We start from the raw sequence: 21,481 nt of genomic DNA on the forward strand, positions 1-21,481 counted from the left end.
AATTCAGAGGTGGGAGGAATCCTCCCTCCTTCAGCATATCTTTATACCACCAAGTTACACACACAGACATGGTCTCAACACTCATTGCAGTTTATTGCTTGTGTTCAAACATCTTGTCCTTATTTCAACTGCTGTACTAGAAACAGATACAAAAAAAGGCACTAAAAGGATTTTCTCCATATGATCATGATTCTATGGCTTCAGTCACATTACATTAAGGTACCTTAAATCACCAGCCTCCAGCAGGGGAGCAGAAGGCAAATATTAGTGCTTAACATCCAGTAAACAGAGCTACTCCTGTATGTTCCAGCCTGCATCATGTAGAATGGGACAGGTAAGGCTCAGACAGGCTGAAAGCTCACCTCCCCATCTCCCACATTAAGGCTGTCCTTGCTAATCCATGCCAGTACCTACAGGAGAAACATCAAAGCCTGGCTTATGGCTTTGCACAGTGTTTGCCTGCACAGGGAAAAACCCACCCTTCTCTGCAGGGCACAGGGGCTACATCACTATATCAATGCTTTTCCCTTTCCCTGCAAAGTAAAAGAGAGAAAGAGAAAGCAGTTCACACACAAGTATTTCGTGAAGTATTTTGCATCCGAGAGCTCCCCTGGGTGGGATTGAGAACACTTTTTTTTTGCAAGATGGAATTTTGTAGACAAAAGGTGGCCAAACCTCCACTGTCAGATAATCAAGACTGCTCTCCCTTCCTTCCAGGAGTTGCTACACACTGGGACAATGATCAAATCTGACCAAGGCAGGGATGGGTTCCATATTGCCAGGAGATCAAAGGCAAACGGAGAATGAAACAAAAAAAATCCATTGTTATAAAGGAGAGGAAGCCCTTGAATACAATATATCCCATGCACAATGCTCCATTGTGGTCTGAACTGCCAATATGCTCTACTTTGAATGCTATTCATTTCCATATTAAAAAGAAGAGCTGCTGCAGGCCACATCTGGTCTTCAAGAACACTTAATTATCCTGCCCAGCAACCTCTTTCTTTTCAAACACTTCACTGGCAGGCTAACACTTCATATTCAAACTGGAAGTAATTCCAAGCCCAGCCACAATGACTTAAGGTAAACTGGGGCACTGCCTTACCTGCCTACTTAATTCCATAACCTTTGCCTTTTAATAAAAGAGACCAGCATCTTTTAATTTCTGTTTTCAGATAGCATCAGAAATAATAAGAGAACACTTTGGTCCAGGTAAGAGTGTCTGTCACATCTCCTGATAGATTAAACAAGGAGTTCTTACACCAGAAAGTAGCAGAACACACAGGCCTTACTCTGATGAAGAAAAATGTTAATTTTATCTCCTATGTAATGTGCATTTTTTCTCAGATGGTGTCCAAACTGGTACTCTGCAAAGTCAGGAGCAGCAAAGACTGTATGCCATGTTAGACAGCTGGACACAGCATTTCTCTTTTAACCTAATTATACTGCCAGGCATCATTCCCAGTGAGGTCAGTGATGAACAATAATGCACTTGCAGGGCAAATATGAGGCATTTTCAAATGGTAAAACCCATTCAGCCAGCAAGGGAACACACAAGAAATCTTGTGGTCATGAACAGGGAGGATAGGGAGGACCAGATAGGAAAATCTAAACCATAAATGCCCAAATTCAGTAAGAAGCTTTTCTTCTCACAGGGGATTCAGATATTATCATGACTAGCTTCCCTCTGGGAGCTTACACAGTTAGAAACACACCCTTGCAGTCTGTCTGACTCAACTAGCTCTGAGCCAGGCTTCTCTCCTTAACTGCAGGTTCCAAGCTCCTTATTATACTGGAATTTTTCATGTAAAATTAAAACTGCAAAATAAGCTCCTTATCACAACACAATTAATGGAAAATTGTTGCACTTGCAGTCACAGTGGTTTGGAAGTTCAGGTGCTTGTGTAATGGGAGGTTTAGTGTTCGTGAGTGGTTTCAGATTCACAGTTTTGGAAACCCAGTTCCCTACAAATCATGGCATCACCAACAATCAAATGAGCTTCTCCACACACTGTCCTCCACCAAAACCCTCAGCCATGGCCTGCTGGAGGAGTCAGAGTCACTGGCCAACGGTCCTTGGCTCACAGTATCAAAGGAAAAGAAGAAAGTGCTGATTTCTTGGGACACAAGTTGGCACTCACTAGACTACAGCTCCAGCACCACCAGTGCACACCACAGAGATCATCGAAGGTCAGATCATACCACCCTTCAGTTACCATCACACTGCACCCAGACCACTGCCTGCAGGAAACAGGATCCATCAACTCAAACCATCAAAACACTCATCCTTGACTTCAGGCCATTTTAACAGCAGCTCCTAACTTGCCTGAGCCCAGTACAGACAATCTGACTGTAGGAATCTTGAATTAGTGAATTGCAGCTTTCCAGTGTAAACATGATTAGTCATCAGTCATTTACCTATGACAGTTGCCTATGCAGCTATTTCACAACCCTGTATTAAAATAAAGGAATATTTTCTTATCTAGCAGCCATGTTCCAAGTCTTGTTTCTGCTGGTGAAATATTACTCTGCCTTTTCCTATCTCCACTCCATTAGGGGGTGTGTAATGGCACCAAACTCATCTGCAAAGGCACAGGGAAGGAAGAAGGGTAGAATTCACTTATTCAAAGGACAGAATTAATCTTGAGGTTATTGTAAGACAGGTTCATTTGAAAGTGCCATATGAAGATAAAAATCTATCAGAGGATCAAAGCTGCAGCCTCATAGTATGCAGCTCCTTTTATGTCACTGTTTAAGCTTCAGATGTGGGCTTGCTAATGTGAGGATCCCCACCAGGGAGGAGAGGACACCGCAGAAACCAATCACTCCAGGGTTGGTCTTGTAGATTCCCAGTGTATTCAAAGGGCCTGAGAGATCACAGAGGTTCTTCACCAAGTCCAGCAGCAAAGGAGGATTTCTTTTCAGGATCTGAAAGAGCAGGAGGAGAAAACCGCGTGAACCATCACATTTCACACAGTTTAGCTCCCCGTTGTGTTTGTCCCAGCAGGAATTCTCCTTTGCCTTTTCTTCCTGTGCAGCTTGTTCCAGCCTCTGGGAGATCTCATAGCAGTCTCTGGCTAGATTCAACAGGACTGAGTAGTAGTAGCACTTGGTGGCCCAATTGCTCCACTTGGGCTTGTCGATGTCAGGCTGGAGCCCGACGCTCCTCACCCAGAGCACGGCGTCGCACACGAAGTACAGGGCACGGGTCAGGTTGGAGGCTGTGAGGCAGAAACGAGGAACCACATCTGGCAGCTCTGCAGTTTTCCTGGCTGCCACCAAGGCGTGCACCATGTTGCCCAGTCTGAACACTGCAAGAAACCCCACAAAGGTTAGTGTGGCCTGGTCTTATGCAGGAAAATGCAGCCTGTCACTGTCCACACGTGCTTTAAAAAAACTTAGAGAGCTTTGGGTGTTTGTATGCTTAGGTACTTGCATTAGTGAGGAATGGGGTCTAAACATCTCAATTCTGTGTGAACATCATAAACCCAGGACCTACACGCCTATTTTGTCAATAGCCAGACTTGCAGCCCCTCCTGCCACTCTGTTCTCAGCGCCTGGGTGTCCTCTGGACCAGTGTCACCCTTGGGTCTGCAGGAGTCACTGTCAGCAATAAGGGGACACAAACAGAGCCTCTAATCTTAGCTGTACATTTCACTGGATTTCACCTAACTCTGTGGACACGAGATGTTGCTGCATTAATCCTATTGCAAACAGGAGCTTCAGCTTTCCTAAGCATTTGTGAAAGCTGGTGATTCGCATGCTGAGCACAAATCCTTCCCATGAGTTTGTCAGAGACACATAGTTCCCTGCAAACTGTGTGGAACAGTGTATTCCATTTCAATATATGGCATACCTGAGTTCACCTGCGGCACGTCCCCGTGAATGTTAATGCAATATTATGCAACACACTTTTTACACCCTGCTGCACTGTCGCAGTGACAGATGTTGGCAGCACCTGAGCTTGGTGGAACCACCAGAGCCCTGAGTTTAGGCCTGATGTCTATTAGTGATTTGTTTAGAAGTGAGAGAATTATGGCTCTGTTGATAAACCAGCTGGCCTCTCCACTAGAAAATGCCATACTCTGGAGCAAACTGGAATAATAAACAAACCCATGGCAACACATTAAATTAGAATATTTGCTTCATGCGTTGCAGCTGTTCCAGAATTGAGCAACTGGTAAGTAGGTGTAAGATCAGCCCGAAAGCAAGTGATACAACTACAGCAACAGTGTAACCATCTTGGATGCAGCCCTGACACAGAATGGAGTGATGCAAACAGGCTGTGAGGAAAGCGTGGAGGGTAGGTGATTTAGTAGAGTATAAATGCTAGAGAAAATTAATATGTGAAGTAGGACATAAAAAAAAATTATATATTAAAAAGCCATATTGAAGGATGGTCCTTCAGAGCTGATTTTATTGGGATGATGATCTTTAACTCTGGGTTGTCTCAGCCCATCAGCTGGAAGGACTAATGAGCCCACAGAGAGACAGCCTTGCCTTGTAACTCTGGTCTGTCCTTGAACAGAGATGACAACTCCACCTCTGCAGCAAGCTGACTGTTAACTTTTGTTACTCTCGTTCTTCCAGCAACAATTCTGACTGCCCAATTGGAGAGGAGGCTGAGGGAAAAATTAGTGTCTATTTGGCCATACCCAGCCTGGCAAGCCACAGCAGGGATAAGGCCTGTTGACAACTTTGTAAATACACTAAAAGAGTTTTTTGGTTAACTACAGAAAACACAAGGCCAGGAGCTGTTTTGCTGGAAGGAGCAAGTAAAGAAGGTTTTATCCCTCTAGACAGCAGGTACTTACTTTTCCGGCCAGAGCTCATGCTAGATTCCAACTGCTTGAGTTTCATTACCAGCTTCTTTTTATCGGCCTTATTCTTTATTAAATAGCTAAGCAACATGCATGTGTACTGAGTGGCTCTGGAAGGGAAAAAACGAGGAGAAGGGGACACAGGTGAGACATGGACAATCATGGGATGGCACCAGCAGGGTGGGTTTATTTCACAGAACCACAGATTTAAGGTTGGAAGGGACCTCTGGAGATCACCCAGTCCAACCCCCCTGCCAGGCAGGGTCACTTAGAGCAGGTGACAGAGGAACGTGTCCACGTGGGTTTGGAACGTCTCCAGAGAGGGAGACTCCATGACCTCCCTGGGCAGCTGTTCCAGTGCTCTGCCACCCTCAATCGAAACAAGTTCTTCCTCATGTTGAGGTGAAACTTCTTGTGCTTTAGTTTATGCTCCTTGTCCTGTCACTGGGCACCACTGAAAAGAGTATGACACCATCCTCTGACACCCCTTTGAGATATCTGTACACATTAATGAGATCCCCTTTCAGTCTTCTCCAGACTAACCAGGCCCAGCAGCTCCCTCAGCCTCTCCTCAGAACAGTGATGCTCCGGACCCCTCACCACCTTTGCGGCCTCTGCCGGACCATCTCCAGCAGCTCCTTGTCTCTTGTACTGAGGAGCCCAGAACTGGACAGAGTAAAGCTTAATGTCCGAGCCTAAAGCCCGATCCGAGGGTCCCCCCGCAGTGCCAGGGCAGGTGCATGAGCGGGGCCGGGGCCGGGGCCGAGGTCGGGGCCGAGGGGCGGGATGGGCGCGGGGCCGGGGCCCGCCCGATCCAGGGGGGCAGAGAGAGGCAGCCTGTGCCCGCACTCACCGGAAGAGCTGGTCGCGGCCCTGGCAGCGGTTGGTGAAGTCCACGAACCCCTCCATGGCCCGGTGGCACCGCAGGAGCTGCGCGGGGGCCGCGGCCGCTCCGCCCCGCTGCGCCCGGGCCCCGCCCCGCCGGGGGAACGCGGGAGCTGCGGGGCCGCGTTCCCGGCCGGGCCACGGCAGCGACGCGCCGTTACCACGGCGACCGTCAACAGCGGGGCCGCGACGGTGTTACTGCTAAAGGCTTCCCCCGCCCGGGAGCCGCCGGCGGCTCCTGCGGCGAGTCCCGCCGGGAAAGCTGGAGGAGCACGGCCCGGACTCTCGGCCTCCGGCCCCACTCCGAGGTCAGGCCGATGTGTGCGGTGACGGCGGTGGGGGTGAAGCTTATGAAGCATCCAGTGGCTTGGAAATGAAGTTTATAACTTCCAGTGGAAACACCTGCTCTTCCAAGTTAATTGTCGTTTGGTTTTTTTTCCCCAAGCCGAATAAGTCTATTAATTCAAGCTAATATTTTTGAAGCTTTGTCATAATTTTTATACAACCTCGTGCCAAAGTTGTTTAGGCTCCCTTTTCCCTGCAGGCAGCCTGCAGATTCCTGTGTGACTGATATTCCCAGAGCAGGACAAAACCCCTGGGTAACAGAGGGGATACGAGCAGAAATAAGCTGTATAGAACAGGGTTGCTCTGGCTGCCAGTACTGAAAGGAACTCCCTCTTAGAGATTATTAATCATTTTTTCCCCCATTACCTCATTAAAGTAGATATTGCAGGACTCTTCATTCTTCTGCACCCAGGGTGATTCCTGCATCTGTGGCGTGCTTTGCACCTGGAAAGGCAGAGCCATGGCTGCGAATATCCGGAGGCATCCCCTGGAGATTCCCCCACCATCTGAAAACGACTGGCCGAAGGATGATGAGGAAGATTTCTTCCTGCAGGATCCTGATCGGAAGTGCGATGCGTTGCCTCAGCCCTTCAAGATGATCAACAAAGTGGTGATGCAGGTCTTTGAGAGTGCTATGGAAATCATTGAGAGAAGGGAGATGCTCCGAGAAGCACAAAAACGGAAGGTCCAGCCCACAAAATGCTCTCCTACAGCTGAATTCCAGGTACAGAGCCCCCCACACCAGAGACAGCATTAACCACTGTAGCAGCTTTCCTAAAGAATATCCCTTCAGTTGATTTTACATTCTTCTGTTCATGACCTTCCTCAGGATCTGCCACCATCTCACTAGTTCACTTTAAAAGCCTGCAGCTTCTAAGCTTGTCTGGCAGGTTCTGCTTCCCACTCGTCTATCACACCTCTCTGAAAAGAGAGAAGCCGATATTAAACACTAAATTCACCTTGTGCTTCCCAGGCTGGCTCCACCCTTGTCTGCTGAGGAGAAGGTAATTAGCCAGTAGCACATAAATGGGCAAGCTCGGCTATGTGCTGTAGTGAACACTCCAATGGGAGCACTGTGAGCAGAAGGGCAGTGCTGCCTTCTCCATCATTATGTAGAGAATCCAGGAGGATACACTGGTGTGCTGCAGCTGCCTGGAGGGGTTCAGCACAGCTCTGTGTTAGCTGTGGGAAGGCTGAGTGCTCCTGAGCTCTTGGCCTTTAAAGCCCCTCCTGTTTATGGGAAGGGGAAAGGTGGGAACAAACTTTCTCATTCCCAACACAAAACAATTTCTGTGACAGGGATGAGAGCCTGCTCTCTGATGCTCCCCTGCTCTTCTCATGAAAGCACATGTCAAAATTTTTCCCTTGTGGAATAAATCATCATTTTCTGTTGGTGAAAGCCCGTGAGTATATCGTTAGCATGGTTGATGTATCTTCCTCTGGGAAGGCAGTCAGGTACTACACTCATGTTTTCCCTTTCTTGGTAGGTGACTGGAAGAGCCAATTGCCTTGCAGTGTCTGGAAAATACATCTTTGTTGGTGTGTCTGTGGGTCTGGCTGCCTTCAGCACATGTGACTGTAAGGAAATCTGTGCTTGGGATGCAGTCAAGACAGAGATCTGTGCCCTCCATGCCTCGGATTTGGGGAATGAGAGCCATGTTCTGCTTGCTGTGGATGAAATGGGTTAGTGTGACATGGATTTCCTTGCCCTAGCCAGGGATAACTGTGCTCTGGAGCTGAATAGGCAGCTGCATTATGGAAGAGTGCTAAATCAGGAGGAACATTAGGGTGGCTGACAGGTTTCCTAGAAAGCCCTGCAAAGAGGGCGTTAGATACCTATCAGGTTGTAGGGTGACAGAGTGGCCCTAGGGCCTTGTGATTAGCACAGGGTGTGGGTTTGATGTCCTCTCTGGAGCAGGAGAGGCAGGTGCAGAGCTGAGGGTGAAGCACAGCAAATTTTAGGAACACCTTGGACTGGACAGAAAGAGCACTGCTTGGTATGACCTCCTGCCCACGACTGTTTCTGCACCTGTGATTTCCCTGCGGGAAAGAGATTAGTTTGTTGGTTCATCTGAAACCTATCAGTTCTGGTGGAGATACTTTTCAAAGTGGCTTATCCATCTCCATGCACAATCAAATGTTTGCTGGTGATGGCATAAGGAAGCCAGCAAAAGTTTAGTGCTGGAAACAGTGGGATATTGCTCCTTGAGCCCAGGAAAACAATGTAGTCCTGTTCACTCTCCTGCACATGTTGTAACAACCATCTCCCAAAACCATGGCTACCATCTGTTCACTTTTCTTCCCCTCCTCCTGCTACTTCTGTATTTCTATTCCAGGGCTTGTCTGGCTCTTCTGCTTTCATAAGGAAAGCTTCCTGCTCATTAAAGCCCTAAATGAAGTGGTAAGTACTGAGTTAATTCCATAGACCCTGGGCACAGGCTGGTAAGTAATCAATCATGAGGAGTACTAATTGCCATCAGGAATTTCTGCCACGGGCGGCAGCACTCCAAGAGTGCTGCCCAATATTTATTCCCATTCATCCAACAATCTGCCTGGCCTTCAGCCTGTTGAGAGCTGCATAAGGCCACGGAGCTCTCTGAATCAGTGATCCTTGCTTTGATGCCAGCCTGTTTTCCTTTGGCAGGGGGATATCAGCAAGAGAAGCACTTGTGTGGAGGTGGTACTGTCCCCGGGCGGTGATTACGCAGGAGTCCTGCTGCAAGGCAAGTGCAGAAACATGGTGTGTTGGGTGACAACTGCTGTGTTCTGTCACACAGCAGAGGGGCCAGCAGCAATGCTTTTAAAATGCTGCAAGTGTTCTGGGTACACAGGGATCCTGTTATAGCCCTCCCAGTCCCTCCTCCAGCTTAGAGAACTGCTCCTACCACTCCCTGTCCTCTCTAAAAGGCTTGGTGGGGACCAGGACTGATCCTAAAAGTGAGCTGTCTGGAACCAGTCAGTGCAGTTCCCAGCTCCCAGAAGGCTCAGTGAAAGCAGATTTCCCCTTCTTCTCCAGGAGTCCCAAACTCAGTTTTTCCTCTGTTTTGCCATGGCTCACTTTTACACTGGGAATAGGTAGACCTGAAGAATTTTCTCAGTAGACAAAAGTCAGACAGCATAGAGAATTTCTAAAAACTTGACAAGAAACTCCTTGCTACAACATTCTTCTGTTTCATGGCAGTTGTCTTAGTGAATCCACTGCAGGCAGGTTTTCTGGACCCATGTTTGGTGGAATCTGCCTGGACACATGCTGAGTATGAGATATGTAGCATCCACAGAGAACTAATGTGAGATCACGTCTCACTTTCTACTTTCTACTCTGCTACTCAGAGGCTACAGGTCAAATTCTTGACTGAGTAGCTTCATGGAATTTCTTTGGTGGGTATGGGACCTCAGGGACTTGAGCTGGAGGCTGAGATGTGAGTTTCAGTCGAGCATGTCAGGCCTTCAGTGGGAGGAGAGGTGGACTGCATGGAGTTCAGAGATTTTATATTCAAAAAATACACGATAACAGAGGCTGCTTGCTTGAAAGACCTTTTCTCCTCATTTCTAATTGCTCAACATGGTTTCCCAATGCAGAAAGCACAAAAGCTTGGCTGGAGATCTACCAATTGCCTAAGGATTCCTGGCTGAGGGAGATGGAAGAGAAATCAGAAGCTGCAGCAGGGCTGGCTTGCAGTGAGAGGAGGCCAAGCTTTACATCTGCGGTACAAAACAGTTCCATCTCCCACTGTGCTATTTTTCCTTATACCCTTTTGCCCACAGGTCTTTCCCCAAGCCTTGCTGCTGCAGACAGTGACAGCAAGATACAGGCTGAACAAGTCTGTTGGCCCAAGGGGATGGTGTGTGTGTCTCTTCAACTACTACAGCTGCCCATCCCACATTTCATAAGGCCTTTGTGTTATTGGGCCATGTTTACTCTCCCAAGACAGGCTTTCCAACGAGATTCCCTTGGTCCCAGGGTTAGTGTTCCTGCTGCCCCTCCCTGAAACTGGCAGCTGATTTCCCAGCAGTATTGCCCCATTTGAGAGGGCCCCGTGTAAGGGTATTCCCACAGGGCTTCTCTCTTACTTTACTAGGGGAAGGTGAAGAGGAGTGGGAATCAGGCAGGATGCCTCCCTTGGGGAGTCTGTCCCTGAGCCAGGGTTTGTGTTTTAGACTACCTAACATGAGGAGCCTGGTGGGTAATGGCCTCACCCACCTGAGCAGGGCAGAGTCTTTGTCTGTGTGCACTAACCACTGTCACCTCTGGTTCTTGTGCAGGAAACTCAGGAACTGCATGGAGACAGTTCTGCAGAGATGGTAAATGCCCTCAGTGACTATCCTGAGCTGTTACGGGGAATTTTAAATGCTGAGTCAGGGCATAACCATCCCCTCTATCACTTTCACCCTGCTAGATTTCACCTCTCAACACACAGGCATGCCCTGACCAGCACCTTCAGCTAACCCTCTGTGATACCTGCCTCCTAACTGTTTCCTCTTCCTTCGGCAAAGACTTTCCTGGACATTTATGAGGGAGCTGCTTCTCAGCCCTGCCTTTAGGGCAAACATCCCCCTTAACTTAGCCGAGCCAAAAGCAAACACCTAGGCAGTCCCTCTTTGCTGATTCCATGTAAACTACCCAAGTTCCTGCCCCTTCCTTCTCAGACATGGTTGATTATTTAGGCAGACCTTTTCTGTTTAGCCAGGTCTAAATGTGTGTGGGGTGGTGATGGTGGGCACATGCCAGTACTGGTCCCCGATACAATTTTGTATTTCCAGACAAGCATATAAGTCACTTTTTCCAGTCCTGAGTTCTATGAAGTAAAATCTGGTTCTTGTCTTCAGTAGCACCACTCAACCTTTAGTCCTGCTTATTTTCCTTTTTTTTCTTTCTTTTTTTTTTTCCCCCTGTATTTTCTGAGCACTGCTATGACTCACACAGGCCTGTGCTGTAACAAGAGTAATTCAGAGATGGCACAAAACCAGGAGTCTGGACAGGACATCCTTTGTAATGTTGTCCCCTGTTGTTGAGAAAGCAGTGACACTTCTGTGTTTTGGCCTGAAGAATGAGCCTAAAGCCAGTATCTCCTAAACAGTGCCAGCCAACCTTTGCATACACATTCTTTAGGAAGCCTTTGATTCCCATGAACAGCTGAAAACTCATCAGTGTAGTGCACAATGCAGTTTTCAACACTTTTCCGTTGCAGGACTTTCCAGTGTCTGCAAACCAAGGTGATCCAAAGCTGGATCTCCCAGTGCTGCTGCTGACAGTGAAGCCACCCGAACCCATTACAGGTCAGAACTCATTCTGCATGTGCAACCTGCAGCCTGTTTCAGGTGGCAAAGGAATCATGGCCCTTATAAATATAGAACAGGTCAGAAAGTTTCAGTAACATGCTCCATGGTCCCTTCCTGACTTGTCTTTCTAGTTACAAGTAATCCTGTACTGGTAGTTGTTTCCTACTGGGCCATCTCACATGTCATCCTTGTCAGCACAAAATATTTCAGTGTGTCTCAAAGTGGGTGTCATACACCCTTGGCTTCAGTGTCATTGGAGAGGGAGGAGGTTGCTTCCTGGACCCTGATAGCACCCCTAGTTCATCACTCTGGATTTATAGGAAAATACTGAGGATGTGGAGGGAACAGACTTTATGCTGGGAGAATGCCACAGAAAGGCAAGGTGAGCAGGGTCCTCAGAAGTCTTGCCCTAGCCCCTACCTTCAAATACTGGAAAATGGACTAGTGATATGGAAATTCCCACAGCAGTTGCAGTGTCCTGCTTCAAGACAATGCCACCCCAAAGGAGGGATAGTCAAAATGCCTCCATGCTGTCTGCTCCTCCAGGGTCATGCCTTGTGCCTTTGTGTTCTCAATCCAGGCAGTAGTTTTGAAAGCCCATTGGATGCCTTGAAGGAAGTGGATGATGGCAGCATGCTTGGCTTGGGGTACAAGCACCTGATCAAGGATTTCCAGTGGGAGCTGCAGGAAGCAATCTTCCGTAGCACGTACCGGGAGTATCTGGAGGCTGAGGGTGTGATCAAGGAGGAGGTCCCCAGGTGAGTGGGAGCACCAACCAGGATTTCAGTCCATGAGTCATCAACACAGGGCACTCAGCAAGTGTAGATGGAAGCCTCTGTCTTATCTTTGCCTCCTTCATCCCAAGGCTTCATGGCAGGGGGCTGCAGACATTTCAGGTCTTGTCACAGTGCTGTGCTGTTATAAAAGCCTTTCTTTTACATATATTTCTTCCTTTTTTTCAGACATGCTACCTTTCATTTCCTTTTGCCTAGCCAGGTCCTACAGGTGGGACCTGATATGGAAGTACAACCAGGTAATCCAAATGGGCAAAAAGCTGTTAATCTATGAAGTACATTGTTTGCATGACGTCGAGCTCCACTTAGAGCTCAGTGGTTCTGGCTTGGGTTCACTCTATAAATTCCACCTCTAAGGACAAAAGCCTCGGTAAAACTGTCAGCCCTAAGACTTGTTAGTCAGTTACCAGCATGGAGCAAAGAAAACTTATCTCCATAGTTTAAAAAAAACCCCACAACTCTCCTACCCCTCAAAACCACCCAAAAACTGGAGGCACGTAGGCAAGATAAAAATAACAAACAAAGGGAGAGGTTATCTGGTTTAGTTTCTGTATGAGCAGAGTTTCCATCAGGGAAACCATGAATCCTCTAATGAGAGCTTTTTAATGATGTTTTTTGTCTTGGATTGTTCCTTTCTTTGTCCCAAGTCTCCTTCTCTTTTTGTTGTCCTCTTCTCTGTACCAGATGTTCCAGCTGGCATTGGTGTGCACTGGGGTGGAAACCACAATTTCTGCTTGTACTTACTTAGCCATCCACTCAATGAGCAAGTGGGTAAGAAAGTCTTGCTTTCTCTAGCAGAGCACTCTGTGGGGACTGGGAGTGTTCTGTGGCCAGTGGCTGTCATTCTGCCAGGTCTTTGTGATTCAGGGAAATGAGGAACTGGGAGGAGAGCTGACTCATATCTTGTGGGTTAGACTGGCATTGGGATTGTGGGGCTCTGTGTTGCACAGGCTGACAGTCTTTTTAGTGAAACCACTCTGGCAGGAGACTGCAGAATGGTGCATGTTTTATTGGGAAAATGGATGCTAGTACCATGAGAGAGAATGCTCTGCACCTTCTTACAGTTGTGTCTCTTCATGTCATTCTGTTTAGATTCTGATCTGAAACCTGATGTTGTGTGGCCTTGTGCAGCTCCAATTGCGTGCTCAGCTGTCAGTTCCTGCTCCAGGTACCTGGCACTGGCAGGTGAAGATGCAACAATAACTATTTGGGATAAACACTTAGGTGAGCTTGCCCTTTGGGACTGTGTATTGGGATCACTGTGGATAAATTACTCCCTTCCCTAGGAGCCTGAGGCTCTGGCTTAGTGTGAACAAGTGGCTGGTAGTGAGTTCACAAGCAAGTCTGTAAATAGTTTGGATTCGATAGTCCATCGGATGCTTGGCCAGAAGTCGCCAGCACAGTGTGATTTCCCTTGCCCTTGCAGAGCCATTCCCATCCACAGCACTGCAGGGGCTGGAACTGCTGCAGGGAGGACTGACAATGGTCTTGCCCTGAGGCTGGGAGACAGTGTCAGTCACTGCTTTGCCACTGTACTCTCAGGTCATCTTTGAGACTGTTGTGGCATCACAGTTCAGGCTGCCATCAGTGCGCCAGTGTCATCCTACCATGATGCAGGGTTTCTCCTGGCAGAAGAGTCTTCTTCTGCCATCAAGCTTGTTCTAGTGGCTGCTTCCTCTGAGCAGGCCACAGTCCAAGCTAAGCTTTCCTTGGATAAATTGCCAGTTCCTTTTCCTTCCTCAGGATTCCCACTGTCTGTGACTGCCATTCTAGAGGAACGTTTCATCCGTAGTATCCACTTTCTGCGGAGTTCTGCAGCTGCCAGTGATGACACACCTTGTCCTGGTACAGATCCTGTCTGTCCCATTGTGCAGCTTCTCGTGCTATGTACAGACAGCTCTTACTATTTGGTGAAAGCACCCAGGGCCGGGAAGTCCAGCATCACACTCCTGGCAGACAGGTGAGGTGAACTCTGATAGACCTCACTCCAGCCAAAGAAGCCCTGGGTACAGTGGTCAGGTCTAACAGGGAGCCCCAGATTTCTGTAGAGTAGAGAACTTTCTACTGCTTTTACCCAGAGGGCTCTGCCATGCTGCTGTCATCGGCAAGTGTGGTTTTGCTCGTGCTAAAATTCAGTGATTATGCCAGAATTAGAGGTGTTTCTCAGCTCTTCTGTGCACCAAAACACAAGTACTTGTAGCACAGCTCCAGAACTGACGTTGAACTATTTCTGTCTCTGTCAGGTACCCAGGGGAATTTTTTCTTCTCTTTTTTGCCCTTAACAGTGTAACTTCCCCCTAAAAGTCAAAATGAACATTTGTTGCCATCTTGCTATCATTTTTGTGTTCACTTATCCCCTTGGTTTGAGGAGAAGAGAAGCTGCTGCTCTGAAGACTCTGGATCCATGCCTCCATGGCAGGCAGGAGATTTGTAACTCCAGTATAGTTGCTAGGCAGGTTTGCACAGGGATAGGCCTCAGGGGTTCCTACGCAGAAGGAGACAGGCTTTGTCTGTATAGGGAAGGGGCTTGGCTGGAACTTTATGCCAGCCAGTGTGCCACAAACTGCCACTGTCTTTATCACAGCCTCTCAGTATGTACCAGGTACATGGAACAGCGACATAAACCTGTTCTTTTACAGGCCTGAAGACCCAAATCTTACTGTCAGTGCAGTGGTGCCCATCCTGGCCTTCCCCAGTGCAGTGAGTATTACTGCCAGCTCTTGAGAACTGGCTGAGAACACATGTCCAGTTGATGTAGGATCTTGTTTCCAGTAATGACTGTAACTGGGTGCCTAGAAGATAAAGAACAGGGCAATCAGATATAGTTCTGCCCTCACATCCTTTCCCAGCCTCCAGCTATTTTTAACATGAAGACTGCCTGCCTCAGTTATAGGTCTATATGTAGCTGGCAATGGTCAAAGGGTTTCTCTTCCATTGCTCAGTATGCCCTTGCACCGGTGCCCTCTAGTTGACCACTGAGGTGGGAGGCACTAGAGGCCCTCTGCACATGGACAAGTGTCCAACTGAAAGAGGAGAGGGTTCAGCCATGAAACTTCAGGCATCAGGGTCAAATATGTGGGGGCATCATGGTGAGGAAGTTACAAACACAAGTCCAGCCAGACCTTTCAAGTGGCCTCAGAAAGGTGGAGACAAGGACTAAAAGCCACTCACCATAGCAGCCATGCAGAAGGCTGGATCTAGTTCATTTCTAATGTGCCCTGTTGCCCTTTTCCAATCCCAACGTGCAGCAATTCAGTTAAAGTTCCCTGCATGACCTGCTCTTGATCTGCTGTTGCCATATGACTATGGGGCAGGCAAAGAAAACAGCATCATAGTTGTGGATGTAAAGTTCTGAATGTCATTCCATGTCCTTTCCAGGAAATGTTTTTCACTTCTTTTACATCTATTTCTAAGCATCAATTTGCTGTTTCAGGTCCTGATCTTCTTCTGGGATGGCACAGTGTCCCTGATGAACACTGACACATCACAGACTGTTTACTGCTTCCGTACTCCACCTTCTCATGCTGTAGCATCCCCCTGGCAGCCAGTGTTCACAGTGGATAGTGTAAATTCGTGCTTGCTGCTTCGAGGTGGGTGTCTATGACCTTGGAGTGGTCATAGATACATGATCTCTGGGTGCATTCAGCTGTGCCCTGATCCTTGATAGTTCTTATTGGATGACTTCTGATGCAGCAGCTCACTGTGCTCATTTCTGTCTAGGAGATGAGCAGCAGCAGGACAATGAATTGGCACAGAACAAAGCCAGTCACAGCACCATCTTCCTTTTTGATTTCAACCCACTGAAGGAGGCTTTCCCAAAGGAACCAGATTTGCCTCTCAAATCCTTGCAGAACCTGCCATGGTTTGAGAGATGTAATGTTTTCTTGCGTGATAGGTAAGTTTCTCCTTCTACCTGAGAGGTAAGTGCACCTGCATTATTGTAAAAGCCCTAGTGTTGCTGAGGTTCGTGCAAGGTCTCACCCTGGATCTTCTGGGTTGTTCTGTGTGCTGTGACAGATTTGTGTCTGGGTGAGGTTGATGTTCAGGAAGCTGGATTCCTGACAGCCTCCCAGAACCTTTCCTCTTCTCCCTTCTGTCCTTCCTACAACAGCTTCAGATGTAAGTCAGGATACCTGGGACAGGGTTGTCTTTCCAGGCGGTGAGAGCTTGCTAGTTCTAATGTGCTTTTCTGCGACACAGATTGTGCAAGCTTGTTATGGATTATGATCCTCAAGTGTCTGCATCTTCATTTTGATCCCACAGCCAGGCAGAGCTGCGGTCTCTTTATACCTCTCTTCTCCCCTCCACTCACGGGTTTATTTGATGTTTAAGTAGGTTAGTCTTGGAGGTTCTTCGGTTTGAGACCACCATCACTCTCGAGCCGAGGTCGCAGTTTAGCTGATGCATTGCATTGATGCCGTCACTAGATGGCACTGTGACATCTCTTTTTTGGGTCCTTTGCCTTGAATTACTGCTTTGGGAACCTGGAGCCAGATCCGTGTCAATGTTTTTTATCTTCTTTTCACAATTTGAAACGTAACAGGTGGGTGCAGGTATGACCTTACAGCACAGTCTGGTAGCCTTCCCTAATTCCTTGTCTCTAGGGTGAATCCTGTGGTGTTGTCTGGCTAATTAAGTGCAGAAAAATTACTCCTATGTTACCAGCCGCCAGTTCTGTCCCTCCTTCTCATAAAGCTGGAGATTCTTGTCTACCTTATACCAGAAAAACTGGGGAGACGCCACCTCCAGGAATATCTTGCTCCCTGGGTACTGAAGAGTTATTTTACTCCCTGGGAACTGAGACCTGAAGCAAGAGCAGTGCAAATACAGCTCCAGTGAGACCTATGTCTACAGAGGTTACAGGCAACAAGTAATTCAGAGGTCATTGCTGTCAAGAGCAGTAAACTCCAGCGTTGATTCTTGTGAGGGAATCACTGAGGTTTTTTGGACATAAGAAGTCGAACTGGTTAATTTGTAGTGGGCCCCGGGCACCCCGGGGGGAGTTGTCTGAGCACCAGGGGAATGTCAGGGACGTTTTTGTTTTAACCACCCTTTCTCCCCCCTCATCAGGCAGCAGAGCCCGCTGGGACTGGAGGAGCCTAAGTACTGGAGTCGTCTGAAGGCACGAGCAGCTGCCATGGACAAGGAGAAACAGAAAGTGAAGGGACAGAAGAAGCAGTAGCCAGCCTTGCATCCTGAGGGGAAGGCTCTGCTCTATCACAGTCCTGTAGATCCCTGATCCAGAACTGATGTTTTGACAGATACTCTATTCAAATCATCACGCTCCCAGAGACCTGGAGCATCAGAGCAATATGGTATGTTATTATTATAACAATGGCCCTTAATAAAACCTTTTCTTCAGTAAAAATCTCTTGTTCTTCATAGGACTGGCATTTTATCAGACTCTGTTCTGTCTTTGTGTTGCTGAGGCTCACCAGTGAGTTTCATCTTCTGCTCCCACCTAGATGGGCAGCCCGCAGCATCCTTGTGCTTAACAAGAAACCTGGTCATTTCAAAGCAGGCAGCAAATTGACCATGAAGGTGTCATCCCCCAGAGCATAGCAGTGCTAAGCAGCAGTGACACAGCAGAGTGTGACAGGCTGACATAGGCTGTTCTGCAGGCTAGTTGTTTCTTTTGACTTCAAAGCAGGCAGTTTGGGGATAAGACTGCTTAGGAATTGCAGCCTGGAAATGTGTGGACAAGCTCTCTGGGTTAAGGTCAGGATAAAACCGGTATTAGAGCCAAGAATGTCACTAAAGAGCAGGACAGAAAGCTGAGGGGTTTGGAGAAGTCGGAACATGACCAGCACAATGGTCAAAGGCCATAAAAAGCTGAAGCATCCCTCTTACAGGCAATACAGGACAAAGAACTGGCAGGGACAATGCAAGGCCAAGCAGCCATGCATTTGTTTCTTACTCCAGAAGTGTATTAAGTTAATAGCTTGCCCTGTATACTTGACCGATGGGGCAAAAAAGTATGCAGGCTCCCTGGTCAGTCTTTCACTTGTCAGTATTTTCAGGTCTGTAGTCCTGTGGGAGACTGGCAGCATCTCAACTGTAGTTGCTCAGTTGGGAGCTTAGAGCCTACCTGCATTTTGCACTGGGTATCTTTGTTGCTCTTCAGGTGGTCAGGGGCCCTCTGGAACCTGAAGGGCTTTAGATGAGATGACTCAAAACATCCATTCTCCACCATAGCAAACATATGCTTTCTTGAGCATAAACTCCATGAGAAATCCCCAGTCTTTCTCAAACTGATTGTGCTTCCAGGATAACTGCATAACCCACAAGGAATTTGACAAATCTGCCAGGAACCACTCCAATCTGTGTGCATGGGGGAGTTGGTTTTTTTCCAGGTCTCACTCTAGTGCCTCCCACAGAGGTTCAGCAAAGCAGGGTGCAGGGATTCAGCACAGATGGAGCTGTGTAGATGCTCCCATGGCAAGGTCCCATTTCAGTTTTTCACAGCAAGTTGTCATGTTTTCGGCTGAGTTTTGATGAGAGATTTCATTTCATCCTCTGGAAATGAAGTCAGCCAGTCTTTTGGGGAGGTAGGAAAAGGGAGAAGCATCCCCCTTGTTTCACAGTCTCAGATACCTGGCTTTGCTCTGGAGAAGGACAAGTTATTTGAATTAAACCTTCCTATTTGCTACCTTTGTGAAGGGCTTTGCTACCTTTGAGGGCTGTAGTAAAACCTTTTGTGCTGTCGTTTTCCATCTGCCACAGATTACAGCTTCACAGCTCATCTGATTGTTACAGATATTGATACTGGGTTGTGTGAGCACTTGCCATCTGCTTCAGTGAGAAGTGAAGCAGGTTAGCTCAAACCAACCTTCAATGCCAGTTTAAACTGAGCCACCTGGTTCAGCACCAAAATGAACAAGGAACAGTCCTTGATCCTTTCTTCTGTTCTTGTTGTGATGACCATACAACTTAGTTATTTTGTTTCTATGGTACTTCTAGAAACAATGCACCTCCTGGCATAATCAGGCATGGGGGGTTACTTGGGGCAGGAATTCCTATTCCCACATTGCTTCCCATGCTGCAGAAAGCCAGTACAACTAATACGTGGCCCCTTGAACAGCACTGGGTATAGTTCTTGCTATTTGTGCAAATTGTAAAGGGCTTGGGGATCTTTACCCTCAATCCTACCCCATCTGCTTTCCATCCAGTAGAGGAGCAGGGCCTGCCTAATACCAGAAGAGGCAGGACAGGATGTGCCAAACAGTTAGACATCCGCCAGTTTGTGTGTATTCATCTCAAGATGTACTTGTTTGTTTGCAGTTAGAATTTGCTCTAAGACTCTAATCATGTGCTTGGCAAGATAACCAGGAGCTGGCAGGCTCCACAGAGAAAGGAAAACAACAAGCAGCTGCAGGAGGCTGATGAAGAGCCTTTGTTTTTACTCATGATTTCGGCAGGGGACCATTTGTTTCCTGCTTCTTCGAAGGGATACAGAGAAATTGGCATGATCAGTGTGTTGACATGTGTGTTGGTGATGGAGCTGTGTGCTGAGCTCCACAGCACGTTCTGGAGAGAAACACAGGCACCTGATTGTTTATTTCAAAGACAATGCCCTTGCCAGCTATGCTTTCATTCCTGGTCACTCCGTGAGCCTTAGGCAGCTGTAGGTCTGTTCCAATTTGAGCTATTCTGCTGCTGGAAACTATAGAAAGGCCTTGAGAGGTATCATATATATATATATAACCATCAAATGATAAAACTGTAAGAGTTCTGGCTTGGCCAACTCCTAGCTCAGTGCCAAGTTCAGTGAACTCAGAGGTACTGCCTGGGTATAATAGGAGCCATTTGGCTCTGTATTTTAAAAAAGTAAAATAAAGTTAAAAATCATTTGAAGGATTAAGAAGGCTGTGAGAGGGAGGAAGAGGAGCTCATATCCACAGAGAGGCGCTCGAGCAGCATCGTTCCAGCAGAGCCAGGTTACTGCCCAGCCATGCAGAGAGAGTTTCTGTGGGAGAGGAGGCTGTCCTTTAATCTCGCTAAATTATCTGCTGTTTTCTGCAAGAAGCCAAATGTCATCTTACTTCTTTGCATACTTGCTTGTGCTGTGGAAGCAGAGGAAATTAGAGGCTGATCTGATAAGATTCCCCCCACTCCTGAGGGCTGTTTGGGTAAGCCACTCTGTGCTGTTGGAAGGAGTATGGTCCTCTGAGGAGCTGAAGTGCTGTGTGCTCCGGGATCTGCACTCCTTGTTGCCCGTGTTGCCAGCTTTAATGCAACAACCCACATATCCTGTAGTGCCTCACCACATAGAGCCTCAAGCAGTCCTAAGGAGGAATCTGCAAAGACCTCTGTATCCTACCTGGGGTAAATAATGTCCTTGCAAAACACTGTGGGACATACAGTGGTGCTAGGGCAAGGCAGTCCCAGCAACTGCTTGCTCTGTTTGCTCTGGAAGTAGCAATGGAAGGCCAAGCTTCTTCCCCTGCTGTACAAATTTGTGTCTAGATATAGGTGAGCCAGCTACTGTGTCCTATTCCTAATTGCTCAAATAGCTCTCGTTGTCCAAACTTGTGTCACCTCATTACCTCTAATACCAGTTCCCTGTACCAGGGTGCAGTGTCTTGTCTTCCTCTGAATCCAGGCTATTGCTGTCGAGTTGTGCTGTTCAGCAAAGCCATGCAGATTAACTCTTTTAATCTTCCCTAATGCATTGTGGCAGACATCTCACTCTGGTTTAATTTGGGGTTTCTGCAAAACCCTTCCAGTTTGCCTCTCTTTCCATTCCAGTTTGATGTTGCCCAGTGTTTCTGGTACTGCTCTGTCTAGGACCCGGTACAATATTCATGTGTGGTCTCACATGAGAAGCCAGGTTCTGCTGGCCTTGATATCGGATTTTGCAAGAGCAGGATCATTGGCTGGGATGAGAAATGAGCCATGTTTTCAAGGCCAAGACACAGGATGCAGTTGGCTGAGCCTAGCTCAGGGTGCTAGAGAGATAAGAGATTTGCAGTATGACTAGGGTGATGCTGTGTTTTGGCTCTCGCCCCGTGGATTTACAGGCACTTCATGCAGCTGAAGACAGACAGGGCTCTTGCTATGAGGAGCTTATACCCTACGTAAGCCAAGTGCCAGGGCTGGGGTAAGGCACAGCAGACTCGTTGTGCCATAGAGGAGGATTTGTCACAGCAGGAGCCAGGTCTTCACGGGGCACACCTCTGTGCAGTGCCATGTGTTGGCTCGGCCCCAGGAAAGTCCAGGGTTTAAGAGGAGGGGAAGGCAAATGACTCATGTCACTGCAGGGCTGCCGATCAGGCAGGAGGGAAATGTGCAGTGTCTGAGTGGTGAATTGGCTGGGCTGCCAGGTTTGGAACACTTCGACTGCCTCGAGCCCGTCAG

General features: G+C 47.8%; 2 protein-coding genes across 4 annotated transcripts; one reads left to right on the forward strand and one right to left on the reverse strand.

Annotated features, from left to right (window-relative positions):
* Nucleotides 1–72: 72 nt before the first annotated feature.
* PEX11A (peroxisomal biogenesis factor 11 alpha) lies at nucleotides 73–5,794 on the reverse strand. Its single transcript, XM_032700405.1, has 3 exons — nucleotides 5,674–5,794; nucleotides 4,815–4,930; nucleotides 73–3,311 (listed from the first exon to the last, which is right to left on the reverse strand). The coding sequence occupies exons 1-3, from the start codon at nucleotides 5,727–5,729 to the stop codon at nucleotides 2,746–2,748; spliced, it is 738 nt and encodes a 245-aa protein (XP_032556296.1). The 5' UTR covers nucleotides 5,730–5,794; the 3' UTR covers nucleotides 73–2,745.
* An 82-nt stretch (nucleotides 5,795–5,876) lies between these two features.
* WDR93 (WD repeat domain 93) lies at nucleotides 5,877–17,492 on the forward strand. 3 transcript variants are annotated; one of them, XM_032700707.1, is made up of 17 exons: nucleotides 5,877–6,119; nucleotides 6,463–6,774; nucleotides 7,538–7,733; nucleotides 8,387–8,451; nucleotides 8,695–8,773; nucleotides 9,630–9,757; nucleotides 10,314–10,352; nucleotides 11,240–11,327; nucleotides 11,911–12,088; nucleotides 12,293–12,363; nucleotides 12,809–12,895; nucleotides 13,217–13,348; nucleotides 13,868–14,084; nucleotides 14,764–14,824; nucleotides 15,558–15,714; nucleotides 15,845–16,019; nucleotides 17,195–17,492. In XM_032700707.1, the coding sequence occupies exons 2-17, from the start codon at nucleotides 6,511–6,513 to the stop codon at nucleotides 17,304–17,306; spliced, it is 2,049 nt and encodes a 682-aa protein (XP_032556598.1). In that variant the 5' UTR covers nucleotides 5,877–6,119; nucleotides 6,463–6,510; the 3' UTR covers nucleotides 17,307–17,492. The 3 variants fall into 3 exon arrangements, with proteins under 3 accessions (XP_032556598.1, XP_032556597.1, XP_032556599.1); XM_032700706.1 differs by having other exon boundaries at nucleotides 5,877–6,013; XM_032700708.1 differs by lacking the exon at nucleotides 5,877–6,119 and adding an exon at nucleotides 6,150–6,304.
* The last annotated feature ends 3,989 nt before the right edge of the window (nucleotides 17,493–21,481 follow it).

The sequence above is a fragment of the Chiroxiphia lanceolata genome, chromosome 12, assembly GCF_009829145.1.
Source record: "Chiroxiphia lanceolata isolate bChiLan1 chromosome 12, bChiLan1.pri, whole genome shotgun sequence".
NCBI classification, from domain to species: domain Eukaryota; kingdom Metazoa; phylum Chordata; class Aves; order Passeriformes; family Pipridae; genus Chiroxiphia; species Chiroxiphia lanceolata.